At 37.5% G+C, this 25275-nt stretch overlaps 1 protein-coding gene across 4 annotated transcripts in view; it reads left to right on the top strand.

Moving 5' to 3' along the window:
- SLF1 (SMC5-SMC6 complex localization factor 1) overlaps positions 1-25275 on the top strand; it is a 45059-nt gene that overhangs the window by 16040 nt on the left and 3744 nt on the right. For all 4 annotated transcript variants that reach the window (XM_042787605.1, XM_042787604.1, XM_042787603.1 and 1 more), the window contains 10 exons: positions 3621-3779; positions 4343-4509; positions 5896-6033; positions 7841-8003; positions 15083-15230; positions 17376-17521; positions 19487-19656; positions 20144-20265; positions 22379-22471; positions 22863-23045. In XM_042787605.1, coding sequence (XP_042643539.1) covers positions 3621-3779; positions 4343-4509; positions 5896-6033; positions 7841-8003; positions 15083-15230; positions 17376-17521; positions 19487-19656; positions 20144-20265; positions 22379-22471; positions 22863-23045 — 1489 coding nt within the window. The remainder of the gene's footprint in view (positions 1-3620; positions 3780-4342; positions 4510-5895; positions 6034-7840; positions 8004-15082; positions 15231-17375; positions 17522-19486; positions 19657-20143; positions 20266-22378; positions 22472-22862; positions 23046-25275) is intronic.

Below are 25275 nucleotides of genomic sequence, written 5' to 3'. Positions count from 1 at the left end.
ATGCTGCAATCCTCCCAGCGCTGAATTACAGCAGCGGGGCTGCCTTTTCCCACGAGACCCCGGCCTTCTTCAGGCACAGCAACTTGATCATCCAGGCAGAAGCCACAGGCCATAAATCAATGTCTGCTCCACCGTAGATCTCCATGGGTGGCAGGGGGGGCTGCCCTGCTGTCTCCCCACAGGATACAGGGGGTCTCTGCTCCGGCACACCTCCCCCCCTCCTTTCTTCCTCCATTCCTCCACTGACCTTGGTGTTCAGGCAGCTGCCCCAACTCCTCCTCACCAGTCCCACTGCCCGTCACCACGTCCCCTCTTAAATACGTTCTCGCAGAGGCGCAGCTGATTGGCTCAGTTTTGGTGCAGAGGTGGAGCTGACTTGGAGCTGGGGGAGCTTCGAGAAGCTTCTCACAGGGGGCCGCCCCTATAGCCCCCTCCTCTGCCACCAAAAAACTCCACCGCTCACTCATCCCAGGACAGTTTTATTAAGCTTTTGTTATCTCTTAAGTAATAAATACTTGAAAAATTTTCCCTTTTCTATTTATAATACTAAAAATAAATCTTTAAATAATGTTGAAACATTACCTCTTAGTTCTTAAAGGGCATTATATGTAATATCTATGAGCTACTGTATGTTATATGGTAACTTGTGTTATTTAAAAGATAAAACAGGAAACAAATAATATCTAGTAGTTTCCTGTATTTCTTGGTAACTGAAGATTTATTATCTTCATGAGCTGTACTATGTAAATAGTTACTAGATATATAAATGAGGTCCCAGTCTGACAAAATGAGCACTCAGGCTTCACAGAAATCTCTTTTTATCAGATTTCTTTCTATTGACACAATAGGGAAGGGAGGAGAAAAATATTTTTTAAATATGAGCACTAAAATACCTTTGTAATCATACAACACTGCTACTAATGGGAAAAATACTGTGTGCATTTCTGTTACTGAACAGATTTGCATTGAAATTTAATGTTGATGTTTAGTTTATTGAATTTATGAGAGAAAACTGCAGCTTTCTTAACACATGTAAGCTGAAATTGTTACTCTGTACTGTTAATATAATTTTTTGTTTGGAATTTTAAGCCAAATTCTAGTACTTTTCTTGTGCATGACCTGCCACTGTCTTCTGTTGTTTGGTGGAATATCCATTGCTATCCTTTGCATCTGATATGGGTTTTTATAGGCAGTTTATTTATGATTTTCATAAACATTTCCAATAATGCTAGTGAAGTAAAGTAAAACCTACAAACTAAATTAACAGGAATGCATACTATATTCGGTCATCTCAGCTTGCATCTGCTAGGAAGGCTTAATTCGGCTAAATGTTCTGTTATCTATCATCTTCCGTAAAATAAATATTTCTCTTTTGTCAGCTTCTTTGCTACATTATGCTATATAAAACACAACTTATTGTCTGTGGACCTTCAATTCTTATTTGTTTCTGCTCAAAGTTTTAATGTTTGTGCTAGCAGTGCTTCAAAAGAAACTGCTAGTTCCTCATCAGCTGGAACGTGGGCCAACGCAGTGTCGTACAACTTGCTGAATATTAAGGCCCTACAGTAGGTCTCTCCTGATACTGAAGGAAGTTTGTCACCTCAGTTTCCTATCATCCCTTCTTACTCCTTACAAATAAGCTGAAAACTGGTTCTCCAGTTCCTCCTCCTTGTCTTGAATGTAATGCAAAAGGCCTCACACTCTCCCAAAACAGCTTTGTTTCAGTGCACTTTCCTAATAATGCATTGATGTTGCTGTGTCTTCTAGTACCAGAATTTTCAAGAGATAAAAGTTTCAATCACAATATAAAAAGAGGGACTCTGGTATGATCACTGGACGAGGGCCAGGAGTAACGTGCTTGTACAAGCACAATATACTCAGTCATCTTCACACATCTTAAATCCAGGCAACAGAGAAGTTGTTCTTTGACTGCCATTAAACAGTTTATGATTGCTCTTTAGATGTGCTGTTTGCATATAATTAACATTACAAAAGTATGAATGCAACCATTATTTCCAAAGGAAATAATGTGAAGATTTTAATAGTGCATATATGAATGGGAAAATTGAAATAAATGTGAGTTGCAAATGCCAGATGCACAAAGACTTGATTAAAAGAAAATTGTCTAGATGAGCAGCTTTATTTATTGCTAATGTAACAACGGCATACATTAGGAATCTGAGAAGTGAAACATTTGAAGAGAAATTAAGTATCTAATGCTAAGGTAGAACTCATTCACTGAGACTTTAGCTGTGATGTAAATATGATTAAAATTTCTATCAGAAGTTTTTCAGGTTTGACCTGAGCTCCTAATATTCTTAGTTTATAACTGAAACACTTAGGAAAATGTCTTGCTAATATGAGTGTACTCCATAAACCTCAGAACCACAGTTGCACTCAAAGTCTGTGTTAATTTAAATTTTAAACTAATTTTAAAACAATTGTTATGATGTCTTGAGTAGCTTTATCTAATGTACATTAAGAGTCATATTTTTTTTGTCAGAGATCATAAAGTTGTCAGGGACTAGAGCAACAATAAATTTATATAACTGTTTAATTCCCAGCAGTCCAATCAATAAGCTTCCTGACTCTACTTCTCAGTTGTGACTCCCTATCCCAGTTTCTTTGAATTTACTAGAGCCTCAGGCGGTATGATCAAACAAAATAGCTGGATTTCAAAACAGAAGTTACCAGGCAGAGGGAAGCTGTTCTTCAGTTAGCAATACGGTTACAACTAGTTTGTGCATCTTAGCTTTGGCTTGAACCTGGGCTGAAGGAAAGGTGTAAATAGCAGTGTAGCTAAGATCTTCAATAGCTCCTCTTTCATATCATTCATCCGTGGAAATAAAGGTTTGTAAAGCTGAGAATAGAGACAATAACAGGGAAATTGCAGGGCAGATACAGCATTTCATGAAAGCCATTAGATCCTTCTGGGTCCTCTGAATGCTCGCAGAGTTAAGTGTTTTGCTGTCATGAGTGGCAGAGAATAAGAAGGAAGCCCAGTGCCATTAAGAAGATCTTCAGAGCTTTGAAATCCACTGGGATCAATACTTGTGCTGTCTGCAGCGTTAGCTGCCTCTCTGACATGCTATATGGGAGTAGGACAACTAGGGAGATAGAACAGTTATATGGTTTATAGGTTTATGATATGTACTCATAAAGGATGCATTTCATGATTCTATATTTTTCTCTATTTTTTTTAGCTATTCGGTGGTACTAATTATATTACTGCTCTGGCCATATACTGTGGGATTTACTCTGCACTTCTAGAAATATTAACATGCCTTTTCATACCCTTCCAGAATAAATTATAGAAAAGTTATTGTGTGAATTGTAATTTGTTTTTTAAAAGGGTAGATGTATTCAGATCTTTTAAGAAGAGAAGCACATTCTGAAGCCTACTATCTTTTCAGTGAAAGCCCAGGTCAATGAGAGTGAAGGCCTTGCTAGATGACAGCAGCTTATTGGATCAGGCAACAAGTAATTCTCCTGGTTCAATATATATCCTTCTCCCTGTTTTATTATATTACTGACATTTTACTTAGAGATTTCCTGTTATTTCTTGTAAGTTTTTTTTTTTCCAAGATGTTCTTTTACTTACAAAGGTGTCTCATTCCTAGGTTAAAGGTACTGTTGTATCCAAAAACAGGTGGTATATACTTGAAGGATTAGTGGAAGAGTATTTATTTCATGATGTCATCACAGAACTTACTGCTGCTCAAAAGTATGCTACACCTCCTGTGCAAGTTCTTCATTCTCTTCTAGAATATGCCCTACTGGTGAGTGATAAAGGCTAAAGCATTATAAATGTTAAAGCAAGAAGTTGAAGTATTATAATCTTTGCTTCTGACATTGTATTTAGTGTTTTTTAGTGATGTATTCACCCTTCACTTAGTGTTCATCAGTGTGTTTGTGTTATAAAGGGAAGAATACTTAAGGATTTTTAAAAATTATTATTTATTTACAAGCTGTGTGAATGTAGTACTTTAAATATTGTGGGAAAATTGGCCCAGAATTCTTTTTTTGTTGCTTTTAGAAGCAGCACTTGTATGATGTTGTTTTTTAACCTAGTAGGCCACAGATAGCTCAGCTGAGAGGAAGGTTTGTTCTAAGCACTGATACATTCAACTAGAATAGCTCACTAGAGCAAGCTCTCCTTGTTTTTTTTTTTTTTTTCTTGTAAACTCTGAATTTTGATGCTTGTAGTTACGCATTAAATTGCACATCACTGATTAAGTTTGGTCCCTTGGGATTGTAAGGAATAAAGAAGATGTATAAACTCTTAGTGATTATGGATCTGTGGCCAGTATAGAGCCAATATTATTTTCTCATTTTATTACAGGGAAATACTGATGCAACATTTTGTGCTAAACTTCAACACATTTTGAACCTTATTCTCCAAAATGATCCTCCTTGGAAGTCCCCATCTATGTTAAAGTACTATTTGGATCTTCTTCAATGTCCTGTCTGTAAGGAAGGCACATGGTCCTTTTTACAGGTGCTTGTAAGGTAAGAAGGTTTAATGATATGTTGGATGCAATAGTTATGTTACTCCAAACTCAGGAAAGGAAGAGAAGGGCTGGAATTCTATTGTATCAAAGTTGCATTTTCAGCAGAACAAGTTAATTGTATGTGAAGATCTAGAATTGTAACTGGAATTTGGACCTTTCACTTTATGTTCCGCTGTTAGCTCACAGGCAAAGAATTTTTTTTTTTTAAAGAAAAAAAAAATTAGATTTTCTTGTCCTCCTTCCTTTTTTAGAAATTATTTACTTTATTTTTTAAGCTTTCCACAATTTATAATAATCTATGTATTATTGCTGTGCTGATGTATATGTATATATACACACACACACGTATGTATCTGCAGTTACAAAGCAAATCACAGTCTTGTTTTATCAAACATGAAGCTTCATGCTGTATTTTGATTTTAATCATAAACTTTATCATCTTGTTCAGAAGGTCTGATTATATCCTACACATCTACAAATACAAGACTCAGTACATAGGAGCCGTTTGGGTCGTTAGTCTATGCTTTAGCTTGACAACTCATTTTTTGTAATTTACATCAGTAGAAATCTTCTGATCATTTGGAAGAGAAACTCTACCTCTTCTTATTGCTGTCATCAAATCTTAAGTAACACTTAACTACTTTGATACAACTGCGATAACATATATAAATGTGTGTGATTGTAAGCATGTCTGAAGTCTTAAAGGGCATTAAATCACTGTACTTCAATCACTGTAATTGGACATTTAATAGTTTTTATTAGGAACATGTTGCATGGAATGGAAGATACTTTATCTTTTAGATAGAGTGTTTTATCTTTTAGTGCTTACTAGCAGAATGTGAATGCCCAACAGTTGTATACCTGGTGGTTCCAGTACTCAAAAGTCTAGCTAAAAAAATGTGTTTGCACTTTATTTCAAAATTATCTCCATCACATTAGACAATCATTAGGCTTGATCACAAACTGTAGTCCCATCAAATACTATGTGTGAACTGGTTTCTGAACTAAGGTTTGTAGGATGTTATGATGTTTATAAATTATTACAAGAGTAGCTTGTAATTAAAGGATTTTAAAGAAGTTCTGTTCAATTCAGTAATTGTACAGAACCTCAAGTAGTGACAAAAAAATTAAATAGGGTTAAATTGTTTAGTTTACGCTATAGTATAAAATCTTCATCTGCAACAAAGCCCGTCACAAATGTGTTAATTTTTTTTAGGAAAATGCAGCTTTAAACCTGCAAAGTTAGGCTTTAAAATGATGAATGTTGCTGGGGAGCAAGGTATTTCCTTGTCAAAATTGTCAAAAGTCAAAGCTGACTTTTTTGCCGATAGATCAGGCTATGATTTCTGTCATACAAATGGATTTTTCGGTGTTTATTTTTCAGGTCTTGCCTTTATTGCAAATCCATTTGTCATGCAGTCCCAGTTTCAGGGAAAGAAGATGAACAGAGGATAGTTCACAAAACATTATTGAAGTTTTTCTTTGATTTAGTAAAAGCTGAAGTACAGTTTCTGACAAAAAGGTGGGTTTTATAGGATAATGCTTTCTTATTACTTTTTCACAATTTCACATGGATTTCTGCATCTACAGCAGGTTGTATCCTGATTTTAGTATGTCCCTAATAAGATACTGTTCTACAGAGTTGGCAGTTTAGCATTTCCTTTTGTATTTCTCAATTCTTAGTTTGTGTATTGTAATGTGTATATGGTTTTTTCTAGTCATGTTTTAAGGCCTCTAACTTTTCCCAGCCTATTATCTTACTATATTACAAGTTTCAGTGAGCATTGTGATTTTGCTCATAAATTTGTATTTTAGCTTTACAATGCTTCAGTATTTGTTCTTTAAAGTAGACAAGCAGCATTTTGAACATACTGATTTTACTTTTTTATTAATTCAATTAACTGCTATCTTCTGCTGCAGAGACAATTATCCTTCTTTAGTTTACGAAGTACAAAAAAGTTTTGGTTTCGCTCTGCCTTTTATATAGTAAAGTGTGGTGGGTGGACCCTGGCTGGACCCCCCCAAGCCGCTCTGTCACTCCCCTCCTCAGCTGCACAGGGGACAGAATACAACGAGAGGCTCGTGGGTCGAGATAAGGACAGGGAGCGATCACTCACCAGTTAGCATCATGGGCAAAACAGACGCAGCTCAGGAAAATTAATTTATTAGCAATCAAATCAGAGGAGGGTAATAAGAGGTAAACCCAAATCTTCAGACAACTCCCCCCCACCCCTCCCTTCTTCCCAGGCTCAGCTTCACTCCCGACTTCTCTCCCTCCCCTCCCAGCAGCGCAGGGGCACGGGGAGTGGGGGCTGTGGTCAGTCCATCACCCTTTGTCCCTGCCGCTCCTTCCTCCTCAGGGGGAGGACTCCTCACACTCCTCCCCTGCTCCGGCTCGGGCTCCCTCCCACAGGAGACAGCCCTCCACGAACTTCTCCGAGGTGGGTCCTGCCCACGGGCTGCAGCTCTCCAGGAACCGCTCCAGCGCGGGTCCGTCCCACGGGGTGCACCCTTCAGGCACAGGCTGCCCCAGCGTGGGTCCCCCCCGGGGTCACGAGTGCTGCCAGCAAACCTGCTCCAGCGTGGGCTCCTCTCTCCACGGGCCCACGGGTCCTGCCAGGAGCCTGCTCCGGCGTGGGGCTCCCCACGGGGTCACAGTCCCCTTCGGACACCCCCCTGCCCCGGCGTGGGGGCTGCAGGTGGGCATCTGCTCCCCCGTGAGCTCCGTGGGTGCAGGGCACGGCCTGCCTGGCCAGGGGCTGCGCCAGGGGCTGCGGGGGAACCTCTGCTCCCGGGCCTGGAGCTCCTCCTCCTCCTCCTCCTCCTCCTCCTCCTCCTCCTCCTCCTCCTCCTCCTCCTCCTCCTCCTCCTCCTCCTCCTCCTCCTCCACTGACCTGGCTGCCTGCAGAGTTGTGGCTCTCGCATCTTCTCGCTCCTCTCTCCAGCTGCAATGGCAAAGCAGGTGGTTTTTCCCCCTTCTTACACACGTAGTCCCAGAGGCGCTACCAGCGGCGGGTCAGTCCTGGAGCCGGCTGGCCTTGGCTCTGTGGGACGTGGGGGCAGCTTCTCACACCTCACCACATGAACCCAATACGTAGAGGCATCCTTTGCGTTATATAATATTAGCACAACATTAGAATTCCTTCAGTCTGACTGTAATAGTCATCATTATTTTACTTATTATTCATCAGAAATTGTGTCTGATCTTTCCATACTTAAAAATTGCCAAACCTGTGTCTGTTTTGACAGAATACAAGGTTTCTGTCTGGTAACTATAGTAATCGAAGTGGCATAAAGATTTAGGTTTTTCACTTTACTTTTTTTTACAGTTTGGTTGAAGGGACCAATTCACAGAATCAGCAAGTCATGGCACAGACAGTTCTTCTGAGGACCTTTTGGCTGGAAGGTGAAACCTCATTGCTTTTTACCAAACACATAAATATTCTAGCAGATTGGGTCATACTTTCCCATAGAGAATTTAAGAGAAAAAATGTGAGTATGAATTTTATACTTTAAAATAATGAAGACTGACATATTTTTTTTAAAGGTGTTCCTTTGTTCATTCCTTTGTGAGGAATTATATGTAAGTATCACAGCTGCTTGTTATAGCTGCCTTTTGTTGTGAAGCATGCTGGTTTTTGCTCCACTAAAGGAAATGAATTGATCCATAAGATTCTCATATTGATCTGTAGAGAAGAAACGAGTCATGAGTAGCTTGTTGGCTACATTCAGATGTTCACATGCCCTTACCAGCAGGTATTACTGTAGTCATTAGGGACACCAGCTTAACACATCCTGTCAAACAATAAGGTGTATCGAAAGAGGTGATTATCTTATTTCACAGCAATTGTATTCAGGAAATGTTGGAAGGAGAAAGCCAACAAAACTAATAGTTTTTTGCTGTTCTCTACAGATATGCATTATTTTATTTTAATAAATGTCCCAGTTTTCTTCCCAAGTCCTTTAGTTTCATTTGGTATCTTCCCTGGGTCTTTTCATAAAAATGGAATTGAAGGCAACTTAATTGCTGTTCTGTGACCTGCTGACCAGCAGGACACTGACCTGAAAGATACTGAGTGTCCTCTATACCACCTCTTTCTTTTCAGAAGCTAGAGGCCTTGTAAAACATCTTTGACTTCTAGATTCTCACATAAAATACAAACTTACTGCTGTCTCTGCGTTCGCTTTTAAATTATTGTGAAAGCACAGAATAAATAGGTACTTCATTCACTTTTTCAATACAATAACAGAACAACAATAGAAAATCAAGTATTCCAGAGAAAAAAGCACTTTCAATATAATACCTAGTAGTTCTTCATTATGTTAAGAAAGCAGAAAGATTAAACATAATGAGAGTTTCAGTCATCTTACCTAGCCAGACCTCCTACCTTTTTTGAGGGCTATCAAAGCAAGACATTCTGAAACAGTGCTGCCTTTTATCCTTGGTCAAGATATTTAAAAAGTGCCTAAAATTAGGCTTCTATACCCATATTTATATTTAAACAACCTACCTTTTCAAAAGTACTGAGCACCAAGCGGGCTTGCATTCAGTTGGTGTCAGTGGCCATTCTGTTTCTTTGGAAAATGAGACTGCTTTCATATGTTTCCTGGTGTTGAATCTGCAGTTAAGGGTAGGCACCATTTTCTTTTTTCTACTATGCCTTCTTTTGACAAGTTCCAGCACTGTAAGCCATACCTTTTTCATAAACCATTCTTTGCATAAGCAGAATAATCACTTGTGTCAGATAGAGTGTAGTACAAATATGAAAAATAAACTTAAAAGAAAGAATAAAACATAACATAAAACATAGAGGCCTACCTCTTATTTAGATCCTGTTTTCTTTGTATAAATATATATAAGAATTGTACTTTCAGCACAAAACCCAGATGCCTATTGCTTTCCCACTTTGATCTTATGCACTGTAATGTACAATATCCCTGCAGATAGGAATTCTAGCCTTAAAAAGCAGCTTGTTGCCTCATAATATCTTTAGTGTTGTATGTTTTTTCTTACAGCCTTATTCTTTAACTTCATATTTATATACTGCATTTTCTTTCCCTTTGCATTTTTGGCAAAAAATAAACTCTGAAACAAAATACCATAGTTTTACATTCAAAACTTGTCATTATCCCTTTCTGCAGTCTCAATTTTGTTAAACTAAAATTTTATATACTGATTTTTCCATATATTCAGAGACTCCATTTAAAATTCTATGACGTAGTTGGAAAGGTCATGCAGAAATCCGGAGAATCAGATCCTCCCCAGCTATGCAGGCAGAACTGTGTTTTCTTTTCTCCTATTTTTATTATTTTAGAGATGCATAAATGAAGCCACAGTATTTCCATGTCATTAAATATAGCATATTGAGTGCAAAATTTTCCTTCCTGTCTTCAACTTAAGGGTATGAGTCATTGTTACCAGTTTTGTTTTTTAAAAGCTGTTTGCTTTAGCGGCAACACATTGGCAAGAAATGCATAAGCCCATTCAGGAAAAAAAAAAAAAAAAGGAATGACTTTGAGTATTCTTATTCTTACTATCTGCATGGGCACAGAAATTTATTGTTTTATAGCACAGTGTAAAGGGGTGACCATGTTTCCCACTTTACACAAGCATATTAGCTCATGGGAAGAAACTAACATGCCAATTGCGATATACCAAACTTCTGTGCAATTCTCTAACGAAATTATCTGTAAATAAAAACAGGTGAATAATTTAATTTAATACTTTTTTTTTGTGTGTGACATATCTAATGTTTTTTCTAAGTGGTAAAAGTAGGCAATTGTGGGTTTTTTAGCTTTTTAGAATTAGATTATCCTTTTTTGTGATTCAAAGAGATGACAGCAAATCAGCACTAGGGTGGAGGGAAAATACCTGTATATGTTTCCTCTCTTCTAATGGTGATTTATTACAAAATTATGGGGTTTTTATATATGTGTGTAAACACAGATGTGTGGGTGTAAAAAGAGTAATCTAGAAACAGTTATAATATTCTAGGTGAGAAAATCCATGCTGAAATTCTGAGTTACTGGTTTCCTTGGTTTACCTACTCAAAAGGTATTTCACTTTTCAGGCCTACTATAACCTACATCAGAAAAAAAAAAAAAAAGAAAAAGAAAGAATTAAGTGCTGTAAAAACTCAAGTTACATATATGAGCGCATTTGCTTTCTTGTGTTAAGATAGAATTTATCTTAAAAGTAGCAGAATAAAATTAGTGACAGGAAATTGTATGCCCTCACTCATCACTGTGTCAATGTGCTGGAACAACTTGGTGGAATAAAACTGACACACTATTCTTGTAGTTCAATATGTACTGCCAAAGAACATAGAGGTTTTTAATTCACTTGAGATATTCAAATCAATACTGAATATGATTTTAATATAAATAGCATTTTTTATTTATTATTTAAATAGGATTGATGCAGAAACTCCTGGTCAAGGTTTCTTGAATCAAAGCTGTTAATTCAATTTTAGAATTTACAAAGGAATGTGTATATTGCTTGTAACAGGGTAGCATTGACCTATTGCATGGCTTTTCATGATGTCACAAATAGTATCAGAAATGGTTTTGATCCCTGATTCTACTGGTGTTTTTTTTAAAAAAGCTGTCTTGCATAGCCTGACAAAGGAGTGAAAAAGACATTCATCCCATTTTTTAATTTCATCATCTTGCATATATCTAATTTGTTTTCTTCCGTGTTTCAAGTATCATTACCTGGGTAAGTTTATGTGGTGTAGATTTGTAGAACTAAATGTCTTTCCGGTCTATTTGTCACTTCCAATAGCTTTCTTGGAAGTACGTTTTAGTCACTTTTAGAGTACTGCATAACCCTAAAAACATATATACCATGTGAAAGAGATCTCTAAAGAACAACTCTAAAATAACTTTAATTCAAAGTGGAAAAGTTAAAATTAATTTTCCTCTGTCTTAAAAACTTTCTTATAAGAACTTTTATGTTAGTAAAATGCACTGTGAAACTTCTGTCACTGTAGCACTGTACTTGACTTGGCAAAGCATTAAATGGAACAGCAATGTAGGAATTGCATTTGCTAAGCTGGCAGACATCACTTGTACTGATGTGACCTTTGTATGCTAACACAGTCAACAGTCTCTTCCCACTTCAGTGCTTTTCTCGGTGAGATAGCTTTGATTCTCAACAATAAGAACAAGGAACAGAGTTTTGAAAAAAGGCTTAACTGGATCTTGCTTACTTTACTGTGCACGGTGTAGTGGGTTGACCCCAGCAGGCAGGTAAGTCCCCACCCAGCTGCTTGCTCACCCGCCCTGCAGCAGGTTGAAGGAGAGAATTAGAAGGGCAAAAACTTGAAAACTCATGGGTCGAGGTCAAGACAGCTTAATAAGTGAAGCAAAGCTGCGCACACGTAAGCAAGGCAGAACAAGGAATTCATTCAGTGCTTGCCATGGGCAGGCAGATGTCCAGCTCCTTCCTGGAAAGCAGGGCTCCATCAGAAGCAGCGGTTCCTTGGCAAGGCAAATGCTGTAGCCCGGAATGTTCCCCCTTCCTCTTCCTCTCCCCAGCTTTTATTGCCTAGCACGACCTTTGTATGGCATGGGATATCCCTTTGGACATTTTGGGTGAGCTGTCCTGGCTGTGTCCCTACCCAGCTTCCTGCACACCCCCAACCCACTTGCTGGGGGGGCAGAATGGGAACAAGAAAAGGCCTTGGTGCTATCATACATGGTAGCAGTTCCCATGTTTGATGGAAATGCTTGCTTCTTTCTCCTTTTTAAGATTGCATGGGCTTTCATTACTGCATTTGTATTGTTTTGTGGTTGAAAATTAAAATAGTCTTAAGATGTTGTAGTGGTTTGAGCCCAGAGGGTAACTGACTACCATGCAGCCACTCGCTCACCCCTTCCCCCTCAGGAATGGGAAGGAGAAAATAACACAGAAGGCGCAGGAATCGAGATAATGACAGGGAGGGATGACTCACCCATTACAAAAAACAGACTCTTTAGGGTCCAAAAAAAGAACATCAATTTAATTCAAACAAGAACACTTAACAAACAGTGTAGGACAGTGAGAATTATAACCAAATCTTCAGACACCTTCCCTCCACTACTCCCTTCTTCCCAGGCTCAGCTTCACTCCCGACTTCTCTCCCTCCCCTCCCAGCAGCGCAGGGGCACGGGGAGTGGGGGCTGTGGTCAGTCCATCACCCTTTGTCCCTGCCGCTCCTTCCTCCTCAAGGTGATGACTCCTCACACTCCTCCCCTGCTCCGGCTCGGGCTCCCTCCCACAGGAGACAGTTCCCAATGAACTTCTCTGATGTTGAGACCTTCCCACGGGCTGCAGTTCTTGACAAACTGCTCCAGCATGTGTCTCTCCCATGTGCTGCAGTCCTCCCAGCAACAAACTGCTGCAGCATGGGCTGCCCTCAGAGTCCCAGCTGTCTTTGGGTACAACTACCTGCTCTGGTGTGGGCTCCTCCACAGGCTTTAGGTCGGCCTGTGCTCCACTGGTGACCTCCATGGGTGGCAGGGGGGCAGCTCTGGTGCACCTCCTCCCCTTCCTCCTCTTCCTTCCAGTGATTGGTGTTTGCAGAGGTGTGTGTCCTCCTCACAGCTCCCCACTCCTCCTGCCAGGTTCCCCTTCATAAATAGGTTCTCGCAGAGGCGCAGCCACCGTCGCTAATTGGCTTGGACTTGGTGCAGAGCTGGGTCTGATTTGGAGCCAGGGGAGCTTTGAGAAGCCTCTCACAGGGGCCACCGCTGCAGTCCCCTCCCCTGCTACCCAAAAACCTCAGCCACGCACAAAAACCCAACACCGATTTAAATATTTTTAGAACATATTTTAACACAGATTTTAAATATTTAAATATTTTTAGAACAGATGATACTTTCAGTAAATTAGAGCATTTCCCACTCATTTGTAGCACTGAACCATTTATTTCAAAGTATGAAGGAGAAGCTCTTGGTTTGTGCTACCGTTTTTCCAAAATGTCAACCAAGCCTGTAGTAGTTGACAGTATCTGGTTTGTCTTTGTCAGTGTGCAGAGGTAGTTAGCTGAGCAAACATAGTTGCAACTAGTGTGTCAGCTATGTTTAGTATGCAGCTATGTGTCCAACTGCAAAACATGATTGATACTTGCAGTATTAGCAGTCATTATTTCAGTCTGCTGCCTCAAGGTCAGTTTTTGTTCCCTACACCTTTCCTTGAAAAACTTTCATAGATTAAATAATACAAGCAGGTGATTTAGAAGCAAGAAAAAAAATGTAAATACTCGTGCTTTGCATCTGTATATACCTCAGAATACATCTGTATGTCCTTGATCCTGTCACTTAGCTCTGTTAAAATTGTGCTTATTTGCTGCATTTGTGTAATTCATTTCCTGTAAAGAACTATTGATGGAATTAAATTATTCACCCAGTATTTTGCTGGGTGAATATACATATTCAGTTCAATTTCCCTCTTATCCAAAATTGTGCATTTTGAAATACGTGTTCCCTTTCACTAGGGAACTAGGGGACTATCCACCGGTGCTCTAGTGTACCAGCTTCTCTGGTAGAGCCTCAGGCAGGTGTCTTTGGGCACATGGGTTTCTTGTGTTCCTACTACAGTGCATGTATTTTTCCAATTTGCACTCTGAAAACTGCCATACAAATACTGAATTTTCTGTGGTTGTACATGTGACCAGAGGATTAACTTATTTCAGAATCATTGCATAAAGTATTTCTATATGGCACAGAAAGGTGTTGAGTAGACAGATTTGACTTTACTTTGCACAGACTAGCTCAGACACTAGGAGCACTGCTTTACCCAACCAATGCTTGTCAAGGTGAACAAATATTTTCATCTACCTCACAGTACTTTCTGGACAGCATGTTAAAGTGCTGTATATTGTCTTGATGCCTCCTGAAGAAAATAGGCTTTGGGTTTTTTTTATCTACACATGACCATTTTTGTGCAGGTTTAAGGGAGAAAAAGGTTAGGCTAATACCCATAAGTATGTTCCTTCCAAATTTGCAGCTGCTAGTCTCTTTGGAATTTCTGGTAGCAGAATAAAGTTTCCCAATCTCACAAACTGGCTGCCAAAGTTTTTTCTGTGCAGGAAACTAACGCTTTGCATCCTTGTCTCTTTTGGCACAGTCCTACATGGTTATCACAAAAGGAGCTTTAAAGTCATGATGAAATCTTTAGGAAAAGAGAATCCTAATAGAGCAGGAATAAGATCCCTGTAATTGTCAATTAAGCTCAAGGTTAACTAGCATAAATGCAGTACTTAAAATCTTACAGTTAAACAAAACCTAATTTAAAAATAAATCACTTTGTACTTGTAAGCTTTCATCCCATTTTGCATGTTGTTTTAGACAGGATGTTTTCAAATTACTTGTATTTCTCCAACACCAAATCTTAATTAACGACATATTAATTTTGCTGACCTGGCTGCAAGAGTTAGCAAAGAAAAGCCAGTGAGAAGTGATGTGGCAACAGAGTGGGCTTTTATCTAAAGAAGGTCTCTAGTGGTATTACTGATACATTATCAGTGTGAATTTGTTATACAGTACAGGTACATAGATATTATTTTTTTCTTTTTTTTTTCATTTAGGCTTTCAGATGTGAAATAACTGATCTGTTAAATTCAATTCTCGGAACTGTAGTGGAATATTGGATCATCTCAAATTTGCTTATGGACAGAAATGTATTTCATCAAATAGCTGATGGTTTGGCACAGCACCTTGCCATTTCATGTGATGGTGAGTGTTTAAAAGGCCTTTCAAAGTCTTTTAATCAGGTACACTGAAGTCCTAATTAAAATCCTTCATTTACTTTCAAGTTGTATTTTACCTTCTGTTGCAGCTGTGCAGTCTTATGGTGTGTTGTGTACATATGCAGGAAGCTATTTTATTGTGCATATGTGTCTGTGTGTTTGTCTGTCTGTCCCAAGCAAAGACCAAACACAACAAGCTTTCTTACCAAAATCCCTCTAAATAAATCTCAATATGTGTTAGTGCGAAAGCAAGATTACACAGTGGGAGAGGAAGAACAATCTTTGGAGCTCTCCTGTCGGTTTAGGAAGAAATTTAAGCATATCATAAGCCATAACTTCAGAGAGGCAATTGGCAACACCTCAGCTCAGGCCAGTTCTCAGTTGAAATTTTTTACTCCACAAACTTGATCTTGTTTGTTAAAGACACTTCAGCCATAACTCCAAAAGCTACGCTGAACTCTTTGAACCATACAGACTTCAAATGAAACATATCAATGTCTCATTCCAAATCCTTAGAATTAATAGACTTTGTTTGGAGGGTGGGGGAAAATAGCAACTCATCCCATGAATCACAATTTTTCCTGTTCATTAAATGAAGAGAAACGTCATGATTCAAATGAACCATTGTCATTTAACATGGAATGTCTGTTGAGATATTGGTCCTTTCAGCAGCAAGGGGCTAAGGAACTGAAAAAATAAATAAAAGAGTAATCTCAAGAAAACTACAGAATGTTTTAAATTTCTTTTTCAAACTGAATTATCACCAAAGCTGCTCTTTTTTTTTTTCCTTCTTCTTCTTCTTTTTCTTTTTTTCCCTACTAGGAAATAGTCAGAAAACTGTAACTCAGCTGTTACACCTGCATGGATATCCTGGTTTCAGTCACCATTTTCCCTAGAGACAGGTGTACGTAGGCTTCGTTTAAAGTGTGTCTACCTTCTCCTACCTGAACACTTGAAAAGAACAATCCTGAAAAAATTAAACTAAAATTTCAGTCTTTATACAAGTAGTCCCACTCCAGACTTACAGAAAGCAAATTATCAGAACCATTATAACCTGCCTTAGATCTTTGAAGGCCAAATCAGTTGGAACTTTATAATACTTAAATCAGTGGAGCTTTTAGTATCTTACTACTATTGCTGCCTCTCCAACAGAGTTTCTAGCTTTCATATAATAGGGAGAATCTTGGATAGTATTTCTGTAAGACTTTCTTACTTTCCTGTGCATAAATGGAAACTTACCCGTTCTATGTTGTCCATTCATTCACAAGAACAACATTCACAGTCTGGTTATAAAGAGTAAATATTCTTTGACTTATTTTTTTGGCTTACTCTTTGACTGCCACTTGATTCAGACCACAGCACTTAAAGCTCAAAAAACTGTTGCAGAGTTCTTCTAAATTCTGTCACTCTTAGAGCAGAAAGTGCCTGTAGTCTCAAAACTATGTTTATGTTTTGAGTCTACAGATCAGTTAATGTATGAGTGCTTCTTAGCCAAAAGAATATTCTCTTAATGCAGTAAAGACTTTCTTCCTCATGGCAGACCTTGCTTTCTTCACATACTGAGATAGATTTAGGTATGTATTCTTCTGCCACTGTCTGTTTTGTGGGTTTTTTTAAAACAGTATGAACTGTTCGGTACATCTGAATGGAGTTGAAATTTGCTTACAGTCACTTAATGTAGAATTTGTTGGTCACCCTGCATCACTTGCAGATTTATTTGTTCATGTGTTATACATTGTGTCTGAATTGTGTTTGTATTGTGTCAATTATGGATTTTAAAGACGATCACCTGCATAACTTGCCAAATACACAATTTTATTCTCAAAATCAAGGTGTATAGTTCATAAGATTGTACTTAGAGCCTTTTAAAAAAAAATCTATATGAAAAGTGGTGCTTTGCCTTTTAAAATCTTGACCATTTTCTTGGAAGCTAGACTTATTATCAGATGATGGATAGAATCTTTTTTAATATGAATATTTTTAGTAATTATGATGGAGAATAGCTTCTGAATCTGCAACAGTAGGGGAAAAAAAGTCTTGGAGAGCTATCTTCTAGACAACTCTAGATGTACAGGTTTGTATATTCTCATTTTAAGGCTTTTTTCCCCCCCCCCCCTTTGTTTTAATCCAGTTTTTTTGGTAGATGAATTTAAAATGTTCATTTGTTCCATACCATCCCCCTGGCTTCAAATGTTTGTTGCAGAAGCAGTTTTTAAAAAAATGTGTTTACAGAGGAATATAACTATTTCTACAGAACCACTTTCTCTTCAAAAAATAGTAAGTAACTCTTCTTCTCCTTAATAACCTATCATACTTAAGTATTTTATAAGTAGTTGGATTCATGAAAGTCTTGGAAAATCTTTCTTTTGAGGTCTAAGGTCATGCTTATTGCACATATTGTCTTCCACCTGTATATAGACTCTACTGTATTTAAATTTCCCTTGCCCAAGATCTGGATTCAAAGCAATAGTAAGATTTTTCTTGCCAAAGAATTTGTAACACCTGATAAATCTGTTTTTCTGTAGTTAACATGAAAAGTAACACTGTGAGCTTTTTGAAATAATCTATGATGTAAATACTTTATTGCAATCTTACATTTGTAATTAAGGAAAATGCCAAATACAGTGTGATTTTCCTGGGTTATCTCTTCCTTCAAGTTTTTTTGAAACTATAGCAGTCTATTATTCTGCTGAGTCCAAGCATTTGTTACATGCAAGATTTTATGATTTTGAACCACACTGTATTCCTGTGAATTTCTTCTCTTAAAAACTTTCTCCTGCTTGCAAACCTTCTCCTGCCTTCAAATCACAATTTGTGATAGCTGGTGATGAAAGCTGTGAAAGAAATTCTCAAAACCATGACTGCTGGCAGGATGCAGGCAAGTCAAGGAGATCTCACAGTAATGACGTGCCCTAGCTTAGAGCATTTCAGTAATCTCAATACCAACAGCTAAATAGAACTGTTTCTGTAAGTCCTAGAATTCTACAGGTAGAGTCAAAGAAAAACAAATTTACACTTTTATACATTTTCCATACATAAGTTTTCCTGAATTTTACAAGACTTTGTTGTGAACAGAGATCATCGTTTATTAATGCATTGTGTTTAAACAGAGTTTGAACAAAAGACTGTCAGAATTTTAAAAATAAACCGCCTATATATCTAATATTTAATGTTTGTTGCCAACACATACGCAGCAGCAATTCCTATTTTTAGTATTGCCATGACTACTGATCACTCTCTGCAAGTACTTAAATGTGAATTTTTGTAGTGCTTGAAACAAGTTAATGAGCTTTTTGTGTCTTTCCTTAGCATTCCTGTGCCTCCTTTCTTGATCCATACAATAAATATTATTTATGATCCAATTTTGCCAGCTAAAGAGCATTATCAACTAGGCTTTTCTATGGGTTCAAATAGTGACATCCTACTCTCTGGTGGTAAATGTACAGTGAAGGTGCAAGTAAAGTGTCCCTCACCCCTTGCAAGTTGCCTGCAGAATCCACGGTGATCTGATAGATACCGAAAGCCTTCTTTAATATCTTTCTTCAGATATTGTGTAATCATTGAATGTGTCCCCCCACTGGACTTTTTCCCATGCTTTTGCCAAACTGCAGAAACTTTTATGACTTTTTAAAATGCATGTTACAGGTGGGTTGGAAGGTCTGTATTACTGGAAAGAAGCCAAAATATCTACAACATCCAAAGCTACCCTAATAAAGAGAGAGCACCTAAGAGATAAGTAGCTTATTGCCTTCACAAGGCTCAAAGGCTTAATCCAACTCCTCATCTTAGAAGAGATGAAGGAGAGGATAGTGAGTGTTTCTTTACCAAATTGCTCCCTGGGTTTTGCTGCCTGGGTTGGGAGCAGGAAGCTTTAAAATATTTTCATTAAGTACCTGAGAATCAATTCTCTTTACTTCAGTCTTAGGTCCAGCTAAAGTGACCAAAATTTTCTCAGCTACCAAAAACCCAAGAGAGAGGTCTAGAATCTCCCACTTTCTGGCCCAGACACATTCCACTCATCTCAGAGGCCAGCAGAAAGAGTGAATTACAAAAACATAAAAAAAGATTGCAGAAGACAACTTTCAACAATCTCTACATGCCATCATTTAGAGATCATATTGTTAAAAACTTAGATAGAGCAAGCTATGGGTGGTGGTTGACTGCTTTGCATGAAGTACAACAAAAGAAAATGACTGCACTTTACTGGATACGAAGTTACTGAAAATGTTGCTTTTGCAACAGGTCTGCTCCTATTCACCTGCTTTGCGAGAGGTAGGGATGCATGAGACAAGAAAGAGAAACAAGGCAAAGCAAAAGGAAACAGGGAAGGGGCCGTGCCTTGAGTCTCAGAGGACATTACAGGTGCTAAATGGCAATAAGCAGAACCAAGTCAAAGTGCTGCCCGATCTACCGTAAGTAATACCTATAACATCACCAGTTCTATTCTGCTTTGGGGGACAGCTTCTGACCCAACACATTTCTTGAACTTTGTGTGACCTGTTTTGTTGTCTACAAATTACTGCAACTGACAGAAAGCTCCATTGTAAACCTGTAACACCGCTGGGCTGGGGTTCCCCCTTCCTCCCCATCCTCCATCTCAGTGTATATGCAGACTGATGTAGTTATATTTTCCCAATATCAAATTTAAAGGGTTTGAACCTTTCATAGAATTACTTTTAAAGAAAGTTTAATTGTGGGTAATTTAATTTTATTACTGTTTTAAATACAGCTATAATTAAATGACATGGAAATTAGATAATTAAGACATTTCAGAAATAACTCTGAAATGGATAGATCTAAGTATGCTGTACATACACATTTAAAAATATTAAGTACATATTCATTATCTTAAAATACGAAATAGTGATTTTAGATGTGTCCCCTTTGCTCTCTTTTAAGTGGCTTAAGCTTTAATAAGCACTCTTCATTCATGAAGCTTAAAGCAAAACCAGAAGTTACAGCTGTACGCACCAAAGAGAATTGCTACCCTTTGGCTGAAGAGGGACAGAGAAATATTAAAGGTACTCTATGTATCTAATCTATGTTAAGAACTCTATACAGTTAGAATCAACAGTGTCAGGTTTAAAAATCTTGTCCTGATAAATGCTGAACTAGCATGGTGGCTTATGCCCAAGAATTATTTTCTTATGGTTCGTGTTTCTTTTTTCCAACGTCTATTTAAAAGGAAGAATTGTATATATGGTGGAATAAAGCTGCCTTCTTCGTTCCCCTCCCCCTCCCAGATATTAAATACAGTGTACAGCTTGTGTGAGCTCATTCCAGTCTTGCCTGCCTTACTTTGCTAATCCACCTCAACCTGTGCTTGGTAGGATCAACGTCTTCTGATTTGAAAGTATAATTCAGTCTTCATCTCTTTCAGTCCTAGACATTTTGTGAACAAAGACTGAGGAGTATGCTATGTTACATAGCTGTGTTAAGCATATGGACTGTTTTCTTCCAGGCATTCAGCCCAGACTATGAAAGGCATTTGGCTTTTGTCTTAGCTATACTGGAACCCAAGTACCTAAGGAATAAAACAGCACTGCAGTAATTCATTCGGTTGCTACTTACTACACAAATTTAATAAATTGTACTTTACATGAGCCTTTACCTGAACAGAGTTACTTGCTGGAACTACTTTTTGTCATCTGCATCATCAGAAATTTACCTATATCACTTAAAACACAACTATATTAATATGACACCCAGGAGAAACCTTAGAAAAAACTGGAAAAAGCAAGCTGGGATTGTTCAAAAAATTAAAACCAGAATTGTATCACAAACACTGAAGGACAAAAAAAACCTCACCGTCTTTTGGGATTTAAGAAAGCTTCAGTAACAGAGCCAGACCATGCATTTTTAAAATTGGTTCCCTTTCTCTTTATTGCTTTTGCAAGTAAAATTGATGTGAATTATTACATGCTGACTTCTACAAAGAAAAGTGAGCTGAAGGACTAAGGGGAAAAAAAAAAAAAAAAATTACTTTTTTTCTATTCTTCCCCTGCCAAAATTGTAAGTAGTATCTTCTGTTGAAAGAATGAGTATGGAGCTGACAGATTTACATAGTGAAGGTATTAATATAACAAAATATACCATGTAAATCTTATCTCAAAGACTGAGAGATTTAGCCTGAGATATTTTTCATTTCTAAGATGTTTGTTGCATCATTTTTCACCTGGCATCAAGATTTTCCTCTGGCTCTTGTTCAAACCTAATCATTTAGTGAAAAGAGAACTAACGTTTAGAATGGGTCTCAAGTTTTTATCATGCAGAAACTAATGGTATCTTTACGTATAAGCAGCAGTTCTCAGTTGCTTGCTGTTCAATTCTTTGCACTTACTTCAGCTTTACATGATACTAAGGCTTGGGGTTTGTTGTTTGTTTTTTTTGTTTTGGGTTTTTTTTTGGTTGGTTGGGTTTGGTTTTTGTTTTTTTTTTTTTTTCCCAAGGATTTACTTAAAAAAAAAAAACAAAACAATAATAACTATTATTATTATTATTATTATTGCTATTATTATTATTGTTGTTGTTGCTATTATTATTGCTATTATTACCCCTTCATTTATTTCTCTCTCTTTCCCCCCTCCCCTGCTACTGTAGCCAAGGCAGACAGCCTATTGAGAAACAGCAAACCATCTGTTAACAGATTTGAAGTTCTGAATTATAGTTGAGTGTGTAGAGGCACTCGTGCTTAGCCAGAAACATTCATTTGAATTAAGCTATAAATGCTGTGTAAAAAGAACCATACATTTTAACGTAGGTTCATGAATAAATTTAAGGGAGGGCAACTGCACTCTAAAGTTTTATTGCTTCAAAACCCAGTATTTTTGGTGTTCTGTGATCACTTGGTGCTTTTATAGTGTGATTGAAGCTTTAAACCTTGAACTGGGGGGAGATAATTCCTGTGTTAAACCGTTTGCAATACAATTTCATTGCTGGATCTCTGGTGGAACAGAAGCTCTGTGGGTTTTTTTTGAATTTTCTTAAAAGATGGTTAAACAGGATAAAGGAAAATCTTACTCATTATTGAATTTTCTGGCATATAGCCAGGTCTCCTAGTTCCAGGCACTTTGATTATTTTCTTTAGTTGCTATCTTGCCTAGTCTAGTGTAATCTATTAATTTTTTATGGTAGGAGAGGCAACCCTGCATAAAGCTTGCATAAGTAACAAAGTGGAGAGATTGATTCAGCTTCTCTCTATCCCTGGAATAGACATTAATGTTAAAGGTAAGTTATTCATTTTCTCTACAGAACTAAGAAATTAAGCCAGATAAAGAACTGTATTAATATCTGTTTGACAATAAAGTTTATATTTATACTATTAAAACTGTCTTTGTTATTTTAAACAACACAAAATGAGGACTTTATAGCAGACATTGAAGAAAGGCTAATTTATGACTAAAGTATGTTTTAACATCCCATTTTCTGGTTTTTTTTTTAAATGCTATTTAATTTTTTCAGATGTTTTTCAATAGAATTTCTTGTTTTGAAATCAGAAGCTGCCACTGTGCCACGATGAATACTAAGAAGTGAAGTGTTTTGCTGTCTAATGAAGTACATTATTAACGTTTTAATACTACTTCTGCTGTTTTAAAACTTCCCTTGATTTATAATTCAGACTATGCTGGCTGGACGCCTTTGCATGAAGCCTGTAACCATGGCAGCACAGTGTGTGTCCGTGAAATTTTGCAGCGTTGTCCAGAGGTAGACCTGCTCAGTCAAGTGGACGGGGTGACTCCTTTGCATGATGCACTGTCAAATGGACATGTAGAAATTGGCAAGCTGCTACTTCAGCGTGGGGGTGAGTGCATTTATGCTAAACTGGTTTAGGGAAACTATCCACTGTTCCGAGTCCATATGAAGTTCGTGGTGTTTTTCTTAATGGTTGCTTAAAATACAATGTTATTATGAAATATTTATTTAAAAACAATTTTAAGCCAAGCTGTTTTGGTCACAATAAAAATAATACTGTTTTCACACTTATCTTGATCAGCTGAATATGAAATCAACCAGGATTTTCACATTTTTTTCCAATATGGTAATGTTTTTATTCTGCATTTTACACCATATGCATTGTAACTATATTCTCCAAACTCATTAATGAAGATAAAGATTACCTAGTCACCAAGCAAAGCTCAGGATTTTCTTTTGTTTTGATCTATTTTTACCATGATGCAAAAATAGATCAGTAAATCTCTATATAATCATGTATTTCAATATAAATTTGTTCAGCATTTATGAAAATTGATGTGATAGTCTTTGAAGAACACAATTAGCTTGGTAATTAGTTTAAGAAAGGAATCTATATTGTAATCGTGATAACTGCTGTTTAGGGATAATAGTGGGAGGGATGCCTTAGTTTCTAAAAAAAGATACATTGCCCCTTAGGCAGACACATGATAAATGTTTTGAACAATATTTTCTGTTCAGTAACAGGGAGCTTGTATCTTGTCTTGAAATACACTGTATCAATATAATTAACTTAGCATGTTTTTTTAAAAACAACTGCAAAGAATGGTCTTGGATATCAACTATTCCTTCTTTTAATTCATTTACTAAAATGAGTATTTGCGATATCCTTACCATTGACCTCCAGTGTCAGTTTAATCTCTACGCAGTATATGCTGAGTCCAAATTTTTTCAATAAAAATCATTCTGCGTGTAGCCACGAGGCAGAAGAGTGCACTGTATTTAGATGGCCTATTACTTAATTAAGGTAGAGAAACAAAATTTTATTTAATTCTTGGCATAAGACCCTCTGTATTTACAGTCTTCTCCTGCCCCCTAAAGGCTATTTCTGTGTCTGTTGTGCAAGCACCGGCTCATAATCAATACCTTTCTCGGCAGTTCCACCTCTGTGTTTGCTGAGCTTCACTTCTGTGGCTCCCAGGTGTTTTATATATCTGCTGAACCATGTATCTGACATGCCAAGCCAATACCTGGGCTCAGTTCAATCGGTCTAAGTGATGCAATAGCCAATATTGTTGGAAGCCCAGCTCCTCAATTGGAAATGGCTTCGCCCTGGCAGATGTGCATTTTTCCTAGGCTGTTGTGAAGAATAGGCAGTGGATGATCCTGTTGTCCTAGGGGAAGAGCTCTACTTGCACTTGCATTCATCAAGGTTTTCTGGCAACTGTAAGGCTGCGTGTACCCTTATCTTTGCCTTTGTCACACTCTGGGTTTTGGCCTGTCAAGTAGCTGACAAGAATGCGGTAGAAGGCATGTTACCCATTCAGTGTGGATTTACTCAGCTCAGTAATCACCGACACATCTCCGCAAAAACTTTTCACTTTCTTTCTCTAAAAAAACCTTCAGCTTGCAAAATTTAATTATATAGCATATTCAGTGATGGAGTAAAACAATATAGCTTCAATCACGGCAAAGTTAAAACCTGTAGTATAGATATGTAATGCGGTGAATTAGCTATTGTAATGAAAATATATTTCTGAAAATGTATTCAAGTAAAAATGACATCATTACTTTAGCATAGTAATCCAAACTTACATAGGAAGATTCCTGATGCATTCATCTTTGAAAAACACCACCTGCAGTGTGTTAACTGACTTCATTTTTTTCTTTCTGATGTGGCATTTCTTAAACTTATCAAGGTGTCTGTAAACTGTTTAAATATTGATAGCTCCATTGTACTAATAAACAGAAAATACCAAATGAATGTAATATAACCTGAACCAGTAAAACATGTCCCATTTACTTACTTTAAATCTGTTTATTAGAGTAGTTACTTTTTGCATTTCAGACGTCTGTCAAAACCAAATTTTGAAACTCAGTTGTTGAGGGAAGACTAGGATTCCTAGTCTAACTAAACTCAATAGTTTACCTTGCTGCATAGCCTAGGATGAGATTGGCCACACAATCCAGAAGAGTAAAATAAAGACCATCACAGTAACGTGCCTTTAATTTGGAGTCAGTGTCAGCAAATAGCCTGGTCTATAATATATAATAGAATTTTACAACAGTAATAACATTACAATTTTACATACTCTGTGTATTGCCACTTGAAATTTTCGGAT

Source organism: Tyto alba, unplaced genomic scaffold (assembly GCF_018691265.1).
Source record: "Tyto alba isolate M040663 unplaced genomic scaffold, T.alba_DEE_v4.0 Super-Scaffold_13, whole genome shotgun sequence".
Taxonomy (NCBI): Eukaryota; Metazoa; Chordata; class Aves; order Strigiformes; family Tytonidae; genus Tyto; species Tyto alba.
Note: the sequence above shows the minus strand (reverse complement) of the source record. Positions and strands in the feature narration are given on the sequence as shown.